Source organism: Hemibagrus wyckioides, linkage group LG03, assembly GCF_019097595.1.
Source record: "Hemibagrus wyckioides isolate EC202008001 linkage group LG03, SWU_Hwy_1.0, whole genome shotgun sequence".
Taxonomy (NCBI): domain Eukaryota; kingdom Metazoa; phylum Chordata; class Actinopteri; order Siluriformes; family Bagridae; genus Hemibagrus; species Hemibagrus wyckioides.
The window spans coordinates 18,419,824-18,432,092 of NC_080712.1; the positions used below are offsets into that span (position 1 = coordinate 18,419,824).

At 36.1% G+C, this 12,269-nt stretch overlaps 1 protein-coding gene across 3 annotated transcripts in view; it reads right to left on the reverse strand.

Moving 5' to 3' along the window:
• Positions 1-3,985: 3,985 nt before the first annotated feature.
• Positions 3,986-12,269, reverse strand: part of zgc:171482 (zinc finger protein) — a 68,525-nt gene continuing 60,241 nt past the window's right edge. For all 3 annotated transcript variants that reach the window (XM_058378277.1, XM_058378292.1, XM_058378286.1), the window contains one exon: positions 3,986-5,615. In XM_058378277.1, coding sequence (XP_058234260.1) covers positions 5,594-5,615 — 22 coding nt within the window. In that variant the 3' untranslated portion in view covers positions 3,986-5,593. The remainder of the gene's footprint in view (positions 5,616-12,269) is intronic.

The window sequence follows — 12,269 nt, forward strand, 5'->3', positions numbered from 1 at the left end:
GCAAGCTGTTGATTTGTCTCAGTGAGTGGGCTGTTAAGTGCTCTTCCACTAAATGGTGAATTGTAGCCAATCAATAGTTATAAAATTAAGCAGAAGTCACACCGGATTTTCACATTGCAAATTTCTTATTAGCAGGAAATCATTTAGCCAGATCATTAGATGCTTGTTAGCATCCTGTAACAAATTGCCAGATAATCTTGTAGCAATGCGTAACTGGAATCCAGTCAGCTTTTTGTTTACTGCTGTTTTTCTAGTCCTGAATGCTGCTGTTGTTTAAAACAGGGTGCCATGAAACTGTAATAATAGACAGTTCCTCTATGTTGAGTCTTCCAGAAAGATGTGACCCTAAACTTGCACTCTTGTTTTCTATTCGCCCACACTTCCAGGATTGTCAGATCGGTGGGGTTAAATAACTTGTAGGAGGTGGAAGCAAGATTAGTCAAAATTAGTCCACTTCCATTCGAGTCAGCAGGTTAGGAGGATTTTACTCATGCCTGGAGTGATTACTATTTTCAAGAATCCTGATTTTTCTTTTTTAAATTATGTTTAGTCAAATCCTAAATCTAATGAACAATCAAACAGACTGTGGCTTCTGTGTATGAAAGAGGACATCAAACAGTCCAAAGCAGGAAACAGAAACCAGGAGAATTAAGACAGATATCAATAGAACACTGCTTCACGTTGTGCTCACAGGAATTCAAGGCAGGTGGAATGGGATTGAACTATGACAGGTTTAAAACCCTGCTATGACAGCATTGCTCCTGATGTAGCAGAGAATTCTCCCAACAGACAGATGTCTACTATGTGCAACTAGTCTATTTAGATGCTGTTGTGTGATAACAATGAATAAAATATACAGCTTCTGCTGGTACCCTGACCTTTTCTGTGATCCATAGCCATCCCAGTTGGACATGCCTTCTTCTCCTGTGGACATTCATGCCTCTGATGATATACATTGGTTATTATTATTATTAATAATAATAATCTTATTTTCTAGATGTGAGAGACAATTGGGTATAGACATTGACTTGAAGGCTCCAGCAAGCACAAACCTGAAATGAACATATTCTTCAACTTTTCTAATTAATGTTAACCACCAATACAATACAAGACAATGAGCAGTAAATGAAGCCACAATATTATTATTATTATTATTATTATTATTATTATTTTTATTATTATTGTTATTATTATTATGAGAGGTCCTAAAACACCTCCAGTAAAAGCAAGAAATCCGACATATTCTAACCCTCCAAATAAATGGTTTATTATCTAGAGCACTGAGTTTGCTTTGCTTCTTTCTGATCCCGGCTGGTTTCAGTATGTGTCTATCAAAAGCACTCAGGTCTTATACAATAAACAATTTCACAAAGAACTCATTTCCCAGTAGTCTTAACACCGCTCATGCTTGTACACTTGTATGGGTGGAAAATATTAGTATTATAAGGAATCACAAAAAACAAAATATCAAGCAATATTTTCAGAAGCATTTTGTCCACACCAGTTCACTGTTTACTAACCCATAAGTTATCACCACATATTCCTAATGTCCATAAAGGATCTCTAGGCAATCTGAAATTGTATTAAAGCACACCTTAATGAACTCAGTGCAAAGCAAAATGATCATACGCTAAATCATTTATTGCATCCCATTACTGTTTCTATTCAAGAAAATTGTTTTTCTTTTTTCCATACAGATTTTTCCAAGTCTTGGTATAGTCCCAATGTAACAAGCCAAATCAGAAGCAAAGCTGACTTAAACTAGAATTTAATTGTGACTTATTTGTATGTATTTTGGGGAATTGGACCAACTGATTACATGTTAAAATAGTGTAGGTGGATGCAAACAGAAATATCTATTAGAGTGGGCAGGAATGGTCACAGTATGTGCAAGTGTAGGTAGGAATGGTCAAGAGTGTTTGCAGGAGTAGGTGAGTGTGGTCACAGTTTATGAAAGAGCAGGTGGCATAAGAAATACCTGAACAACAAAAAATTTAACTTTTGTACATCAGTTACACTTCCTCACCTTGGTTCTATCTGGTGCTGGGTTAACCTCTTATGCAGAAGGTTGTTAACTTTAATACCACAAGGCAATTGTTATGGAACATGTAGGTTGAAGCATAAGAGGAATATAGTGGATTCTAAACCCAAGTTATCAACTAAACCCAAATAAATGAACATTTTCAAAACTGAAAGAAGCTTTGTTTATTAAGTGTCTGTTTCAAGATTAGGCAGCATGGTGCCATAGCAAATAGTGTTTGTTCCTCTTACCACCAGGGTCTGGGGTTTACTGCTAAACTCATTTACATTAGGCAGACACCCTGCTCAAGGTGGTAGCTTGGTGAACCTGGGATGCAAACTCACCACCTTCCGATCAGTAGTCCAATGCCTTAACCACACCCCCCTACTATCAGTGTAGTATCCCATGTTGTGCTTGTGTCCACATGGGGTTCCAACCTTACAAACACTGGCTGGTAGGTGGACTGGCAACTCCAAATTCCACCAAATTGTGAATAATTGTGTGAGTGTGTGATGCACTGTGATATAGTAGCATTTTCTGTAGGGTACATTCTGATGCACTCGTAGAATATTCTAGAAATACAATTGCATGTTGCTATGTAGAGACCTATGGCTTAAGTGATAAGTGATGGGTGATCATCCCATCAAGATGCTGCACAATATTATTCAAAATACTGGCAAGTCATTGCCACTTGTTTAGCTAGTAGCTAAATTATTAGTTGTAATGATAGTAATAACCATCATGTCACAGATCATGTCACTGTACAAAAACAGTGTTGAGAATGGTAGTAAATGACCCGAGACTCAGTGCTGATTAGGAGAGTGTATCTGTATTTGTACTGTTAGATCATTCTGCTGCCTTTGCTACTGTTGATCATTCTATTTTACAAGACAGTTATAAAAACTGTTAGGAAAGTGGTTTTATTCGTACTCATGATAATAATTGGATAGGAAATCCTTTGCTTAGTGATAGCATGGCATTCTGTATGATGTTCCACAGGGACCCATTCTCAGCCCTATTCTGTTTCCCATGTATATGCTGACACTGGGTCCATACATTGGCTTACACTGGCTCCCAGTCTTTTAGGATAGAATTTAAATATTGCTACAAATCTTTAAAGCACTTAATGGATTAGCACTATCACACATTACACAGTCTATCATCAGTCTACAATCAGTCTATCCCCACATGTTCTACATCATTCACAAAGCTATAACCCTTCAGGCCCAATTTCTCCCAAATCAACAAAATATGGTAAAGCAGCCTTTTGTTTTTATGCACCTGAAATGGAGCAATTTATATCAGGCGCTCCTTATGCTTACATTTATTTTTTAACTCACATGCTTGTTTTTCTCTAGTTTATATGATTTCTGTTTCTGTTTATTCCTATTCTAGTTTTCACGTTTATTTTTCTTAATGATTTATATTCTATTGTTGCACATATTATCTCCATACAGAATTCTTATCATTATATTAATGATTGTATTTCTATTTGCGTCTTTTTGTAATTGCCTTGTTAAGCATCTACTTTGAGATGCATTTTATGCGTGAAAAAGTAAAGCTGAATATTATTTCTTATTTGAAAGTCAAAACAGATTATTAGGTACATTAGGTACAAACAACTTACAACATTTCTCATTTCCATTTACCATGTATCACAACATACAGTAGATTTTTATATTTTTCTACCTGAGTCGGTTATGTACCATGTTCACATGTCTTTTTCCATAAATGTACAGTATGCTTTCTGCAAGCTATTAATGCACAATTTCGACCTGGAATGCCAAATACCACACTTCAGGAGTTCAACACTAGATTTAACCTAGCTGCCTTAACTCAGCAGTTAATGACCATGTTTTGTAAGTGTGTTACAACAGGAAATGACCAAAATGTGCTGGACTCTGGCTCTTCAGGACATGTAGTGCCTGATTCAGATCCATACCCCATTGAGACCATCACCAAATACACATTTAGTTTCATGTTAATTAGAAATTTCATTACACAAAATGAACAGCACAACAATATGAATAGCATAAACACTGAGATAATGTGGGACTACTGTCATCCTCTCTCCTCCTGCAACATGCTTATGAAGTACTGTCTAGTAGTACAGTGTGAGAACAAATCCTCTGAAAGCAATTTCTTTCGATCCCCAACCATGATTAGTGAAAAATTGGTTTTCCATTTAACAGTAATGCCACTCATTACATCCAAATAGTTGCAGTTAGACTCATTTAGATGTTCTGTAGTATAAATATACATACCTATTAAAATGAGGTTCCTGTCCATGATCTGATGGCACAACATCCCAAATGAATAAACTCAACCACAAATGATTTCTAATGCAGCAGACAATTCATACAGCACCTGAAAGATTACAGGCTTCCTATAATAACACTTATGGGCTTTAAAACATTTTTTCCTGATACTATTTATTTACATGTTTTTGCATAATTAAACCAATTTAAAACAGAACCATTGTGGTGGTTAATAAGTGGATTGCATAAACTATCTGCCACCTGAATAAACTCATTAACTTGTAACTTTTCTGAAGAAGAAACATTGCAAATGACCGTACTCTCTTCTCTAAAGGCAGTCCTTTTGACATCATTAAAATACACACAGCTGGATGCCATCAATAACTTAGCATTTGTGTAACTGTGTAAAGGTGAATGGGCTGTAATTAATTCAAAATACTGACATAGCATTATTCACTTAACAAGTTTCCTTTAAACTCCAATGCAAAGGAAAAATAATTTGCTAATGATGAACCTATTGGGTCAGCAAATAAGGCAGAGCTTCATACACTCAGTAGCTCTAAATCCGCTCTCTACGTTGCAGAGAACTGTAGGAATGTTTTCTTTATATTAAATATGGTTTATACTGAATAGCTTTGTTACAGAGAAAGTAATGTGATCTGTGTGAGAATCTTGTCTAGGTCCACTTCTGTACTAAAATTCCTTTATAAGTAGTCAATAGGTTTTACCACTGACCATTACTAGCAACATTTAAACACAAAACAAGACAATTACCTAATAAAATGCAGTCAATAAATGACTGACATCCTTACTTTGTGCTTTTTTTCAATTCTAAAATGCCTAAACAGTCCATCAAAGCAGTGTTCGTAGGTATCAAGGAATAGACTGTACATATAATAGATAAATTACATACTTATATTAATTATATAGACTTTGTGAATGTAAGAAAATACTCAGTGACCCTGTCTTTTCAGGCTAGTGCTTGTATACAATGAGTGCCATTTAGTGATTATTAGAACCACTATAACACAGATTGACATCAATTTGACATGAAGTTCATACTTTAGTCCTACAAGATAACAGTGTTTATTCCCAGCTCATGACAGTTGAGTTTACACTGACCTAAAATACAAACATAAAGCACAAAACAGTCGAGGAGCCTCCAAGGTATTAAGAAACTCAGTGAAAGATAGAGGTATTGTCCGAGGCATCCCTTTAGTCCCTGGGCATCTCCACAAATGTTTGCAAGTACATCCATTTCCTGTTTTCTTCAGAGCTCCAGTAGCAATTCCTTTGATATGTCCAGCAATAATTTTCATTGCTGATGTTGTTTCAGACTGAAAAAGAGTCAGAAAATATAGTATTAAAGACCAGAATTAAACTATAACACAGAGTGAAGAATTACAAAATCATTCCATGTCATGAAAATCTGACAAATCCTGTGTATAGCTTTGCAGAACTGCATGTTATAGAGCATTGTTAGAAGCAGAAAGACCTAGTTTTTCATTTTCTTTGTATGCTACAAGGTTTCTCATCACTTAATTGCAATAATATTTGTCTTCCATAGTGAAGGATCTGTACAGGCACATCATTATACTCAACTGGTTAACAGCTATGTTTAAAAAGAGTTGTCTGAAAAATAATAAATGCAAATATATTTTTCATTAAGTGGACAGAAATGTTAATTTTCATAAACCTTTTTTGTAAATAACCTAGCTGTAAATAGATTAATGACCTAGTTGGACTTACAGGCAATATTTTCTTTTTCATTTCTTCCCAGCACTGAGGAAAAATATCAGACAGAATACCTAGTTTCCTAGGCAGCAGTAAACATGGTGGTGTCTGCTGGTGTCTGAGAAATGTGAGTGTCACACAGTGTGTAATGTTTTTTTCAGTTCAGGCTTTTTTCCAGCCATATGCCTATGTTGTAGTAGTCCAGTAGAATGTCAAAAAGGAGCAAGAACAAAACCTAACTTTCTCATTTTCTTAATATATATATATTATAATATTTCTTTAGCAGTGTAGTCACTTTTTTCCCATTTTTAGAAAGCAGCATGTATGGTGTACACTTGACACTGAGTGAATCATATTAGTACAAAGCTTATACTAAGGTTGCAGATGTATGCAAAAGTTTGGGCACTCCAAGGTAACTTACATATTTTATTGATTTTTAAGAAGTGAACACAACCCCTGCAGCAAGCTATTATACTGCAAATGTTGATGCAGAATGAAGTAAAGATAGGACAAAAATACTAATTGTGGCATGTTTCCAGTTAACATATTAACTTGTTTGGACTCATTAAGTAGGTCAAGAATTGTTATTAGGGATTGGCATAGGAAACGCTGAATAGATAGATGGATGAATAAGATTAGACAGAGATTCCAGTAAATATCACAAATATTTTGAGAAAAATACAACATAGTCACTGAAGAATGGCTACTAGAAAAAGAACAATCATCTAAAATTTTGTTTACTTCTTGTCACTTCACATAAAAATCAGCAAAATATGCTGCAGATTTACCCAGAGGCACCAAAACATTTGCATACAACTTTATGCTTTTAACTTCACAAAATTGCATTCATATTAGACAGATGAATCCAAAATGAACATTAAATAGTGACAGGTGATCTGATATATTGGTAGCAGTAAGATTATGTGGAATGAGCAGTATCACAAATAGAAATATGTATTGTATTTAAAGGCATTTGAAATGCAAATGACACATTGAAATGACCTGACACAAAAGGACATCTTTCACCCAAATGAAAAATGTGATTTAGTAGCTGAGGTCTGACGCTGACACTGATTTTTATCAAAGACGGGTATTCTTGTCATCACACCTTTGCCATCAAGTTCAGCTTGTCACTGCTATTATCATCAAGATCCATCATGAACCTTGGGGTAATGATAGATGAGCATCCATCTTGTTTGCCATCTGTAACATTGGAGAGATCAGACTAGTTGGGACAAACCCTGGACAACTGTACTTTATTGCTAATTGGTCATGATACTAATCTGTGCTAAAGTTACACATCCTGTCTCAATCCGGTTGCTCCCTTTAGCTAGTGAAAACAATTTGTCCTTACTTATTTGCTTAAGTAATTCAAAGATTTTGACATGCCTACAATAAATGTCATCAAGGCCTATATTTCTATATATTTCTATTATATATATATATATATATATATATATATATATATATATATATATATATATATATATATATATATATATTTCTATTATATATATATATATATATATATATATATATATATATATATATATATATATATATATATATATATATATATATTTCTATTATATACATATATTTCTATTATATATATATATATTTCTATTATATATATATATATATATATATATATATATACAGTGAGGGAAAAAATTATTTGATCCCCTGATGATTTTGTACGTTTGCCCACTGACAAAGAAATGATCAGTCTGTAATTTTAATGGTAGGTGTATCTGAACAGTGAGAGGCAGAATAACAACAAAAAAATCCATAAAAACGCATTTCAGATAAGTTCTACATTGATTTGCATTTTAATGAGTGAAATAAGTATTTGATCCCCTATCATTCAGAAAGATTTCTGGCTCCCAGGTGTCTTTTATACAGGTAAGGAGCTGAGAGCTCCTATCCACAGAAGGAAGCAATCAATCAGATTCCAAACTCTCCATCATGGTCAAGACCAAAGAGCTGTCCATGGATGTCAGGGACAAGATTGTAGACCTACACAAGGCTGGAATGAGCTACAAGACCATCGCCAAGCAGCTTGGTGAAAAGGTGATAACAGTTGGTGCGATTATTCCCAAATGGAAGAAACACAAAAGGACTGTCAATCTTCCTCGGTCTGGGGCTCCATGCAAGATCTCACCTCATGGAGTTTCAATGATCATGAGAACGGCGAGGAATCAGCCCAGAATTACACTGGAGGATTTTGTCAATGATCTCAAGGCAGATGGGACCATAGTCACCAAGAAAACAATTGGTAACACACTACACCATGAAAGACTGAAATCCAGTAGCGTCCGCAAGTTCCCCCTGCTAAAGAAAGCACATGTACAGGCTCATCTGAAGTTTGCCAGTGAACATCTGAATGATTCAGAGGAGGACTGGGTGAAAGTGTTGTGGTCAAATGAGACCAAAATCCAGCTCTTTGGCATCAAGTCAACACGCCGTGTTTGGAGGAGGAGGAATGCTGCCTATGACCTCAAGTACACCATCCCCAGGTGACAGGACAACCGCACCGCATCAAAGGGACGATGGATGCCGTTAAATCTTGGATGAGAACCTCCTTCCCTCAGCCAGGGCATTGAAAATGGGTCGTGGATGGATATTCCAGCCTGACAATGACCCAAAACACATGGCCAAGGCAACAAAGGAGTGGTTCAAAAAGAAGCACATTAAGGTCCTGTAGTGGCCTAGCCAGTCTCCAGACCTTAATCCCATAGAAAATCTGTGGAGGGAACTGAAGGGTCAGCCACAAAACCTTAATGACTTGGAGAGGATCTGCAAAGAGGAGTGGGCCCAAATTCCTTGAGATGTGAGATGTGTGCAAACCTGGTGGCCAACTACAAGAAATGTCTGACGTCTGTGATTGCCAACAAGGGTTTGCCACCAAGTATATATATATACAGTGAGGGAAAAAATTATTTGATCCCCTGCTGATTTTGTATGTTTGCCCACTGACAAAGAAATGATCAGTCTGTAATTTTAATGGTAGGTTTATCTGAACAGTGAGAGACAGAATAACAAAAAAATCCATATATATATACACACACACACACACATACATACAGTCAGTCATTAAAGTCAGTTATGTACACAACATATTGAAGTCAAAATGGAATGATGAATATGGCTTCAAACTGCAGGCTTTCAGCTTTAATTTGCTTCAAAATTAGGTGACTGCTCTTTTTAAGGTTTATATTATAAGGGACCGAAAGTAAGTGGAAAAACTAATAATCATAAATGAAATTTAATTTAAATCTTTGAAAATACTTTGCGACCAATGACTGTCTAAAATCTGCAACCCATAGACATCACCGGATGCTGGGTTTCTTCTCTTCTGATGCTCTGCCAGGCCTTTACTGCTTCTTCTTCAACCCACCAGACTATTTACAATTTGATTTATGACCAATAATTTGTTTATGACCAATGTTTATAGCATTTAATGTAAACCCTACAGCATATGTTGTGTTGCTGTTGGACATTTAGTATAAGTTTACTAGTGATGCACTTCGATAAGACACGTAATAAGATTTTTTAAATATATTCATCTTAATTTAAATCAGTTCAATTAAAGAATTTACATGAAAACAGTGCTAGGATTTTGTTGTATCTTGCAAATACAAGAAATGCTTGCTTACAATAATTGGTGCCAGACTGTTCAACAGTCTTCTACAATAAAAAAAAAATTACACATGCAATGCACTGCTGAGATTGTCTTTGCCAGACTTTAGGCGATTATGGAAAAAAGGGAGACAGAGATTAAAGGGCCAGTGCTGAGGGACAGGGAGAGAAATCGGTTTTTACAGCCAGTGTCTTTATGCCCATTTTCCCGCAAGGACCTAATCTTCAGTGACTGTCAGGCAAGCACTCATCTCACTGCCAAAGCTCCTTACATGAGTCGACACTCACTCAGCCTGCTCAGGGCTGCACACTGGGGGTAAAGTCAGGCTCAGTGGCCCACAGACTCTGAGGAGACTGCAGGGTATTATCTTTAAAGCTATGCCATCACAGTCTGCCTGACTGCACTTTAGGCTGATTATTCCTGAATTATACATCCAAGAAGACAAAAGTAAAATTCACTCATGTCTGACACTGTCTGATAATTTGTTTTAACAACCACAGTATTGCACCCTAAAACAGATTTTGTACGATGTAAATACACATACAAATGGAAAGGCACTTAAAGCCAATATTAAGATCTAAATACTATCTATGCATTTATGTGTGTATGTATCTGTTTAAATTTGTCATATTTACATTCATGAATCATGTTGCAATGTACTGGCTACTTAATAGGCACTCCTTTATGTGATCATCCTCCTTTTTTTTTTTACCTCATTTTAAAGTATAAACCTTATATACTTGGTATATATTACTCTATGACACAATGGTACATCCTTAACCTCCATTCACTTAACATGTTTAGATAGATAGATAGATAGATAGATAGATAGATAGATAGATAGATAGATAGATAGATAGATAGATAGATAGATAGATAGATAGATAGATAGATAGATAGATAGATAGATAGATAGATAGATAGATAGATAGATAGATAGATAGATTTTATTCATCCCAGTAGGAAATTTACAAAATGGGAAATTTACAATGTTAATGTACAACACTAAAATAAGAGCCTGTACTTTCCGTAAAAAAAAACCTCCCAAGACATTCCCATTTAACATCACTGAGAAAAATGTTTTCAAGGAAGAAGCTATTGAGTAAAGTTATGAAGTTATTATTAAGATCGAAATAGTAACACACAATGTGATGCAGTCAGGGGGGAGGTGAATAACAAGAGTTTCATACATCATTTATGAAGTTCTCTATGAAGTCATATTTGTCAGTAACAGAGCTTGCTGTTTCAGAGGGGTAGTGGAGAACGTTTCATTTTGAGACAAAAGACAGAAACACAAGATGCTGCTAAAAATGCACAGCTGCACTGCAAGTATTCTGGGGTTTAAGAGTCGCTCTTTGTGATGGGTTGCTAAGTTTGGATACAGATCACATGTTACTGCAGTTCATAAATGAGGCTCTAAGACAGAACCTCATTCGAGCTCTCGAAACTGCTGCTTTGTAGTTTATTTTTAAAAGACTACAACAGTGAGAAAGACATTTAAGAAGTATTAAAAGCAATAAAACTGCACATAACATTTCTCCGCATTGAGCAACTCACATTTTCTATACTACAGGATGTCACAATGTTCTTGCTTTAAAACCAAGTGTTTCAAACTGATACTAAAATGAAAGCTGAAAGATAAAATAAATCACTGACATAGGATAGAATAAAAATAAGGAAAAGTAGGTCTGAAGGAGGATTAATTTTACTAATACCAATAGTTCATGTTTAGCAGCCATTTAGTTAGAACATTGGACATTATAGCAAAAAAAGGACATCTTTGACAAGGAGCATTTTAGTAAGGAACTAAAAATGTCTTTTGCCTTAAAAAAGCTAGCTTGCTCTTGTCACCATTTCTGTGCATAATCGTTCTGAGCTCACTGCAGAAGCTGGGTTGCAAAGCCTTCTTTTCCCTTTGATGAAACAGTTCAGGTCTTTATTTGGCAGCAGGAACACCATCTTTCTGCCTCCGCTGGCCTCCTCCCAGGGGCTTCTTCAGTATAGTGGGAGTATGCAGCCCAGACAGAGTGATTACACAGGTAGAGAGAGGCCACTGAGCTGGAACTCCATATCTTTCTCCAGACACCCCAGGAGATAAATGGGTGAAGCTTGGGATTTAAACACTGGTTCTGAACAATCAGATCACACTGTTCTCGTTTAATCAATCAGCATGGTTCTTTAAACAGACCAATATATTCTCAGTATAAATCACTTCCTCATTTCTCAGTATTACCCATTTCTCTTTCTCTCTCTTGTCCAAGATGACAAGTTCTCTGAAGCTGCTGCTCATCCATACAGCTCTAAGCAGCCTGACTCTGCTCTAAGCCCAATCTCTGACACACTACATCTTCCCCATCCTGCCCTTGACAGACTGCCTTCCTTCTTCCTCACCATTTGCAATAAAATGCTTCATTGTCAGTATTTCTGCTCTTGGCCACTATGTGCTTTCGAGTAAATAACTACATTATCTACGTCTGAGCTTCTAGGATGGCAGTAAAAGCCCCTTGAAAGTGCTGAACTGTGAACAGACCTTGAATAGAAGCACACTTTCCTGGCCACAAAGTGACGTAGCAGGTGGTGAGCTGGCCGCCTTAAAGATAACATGCGTGTAATC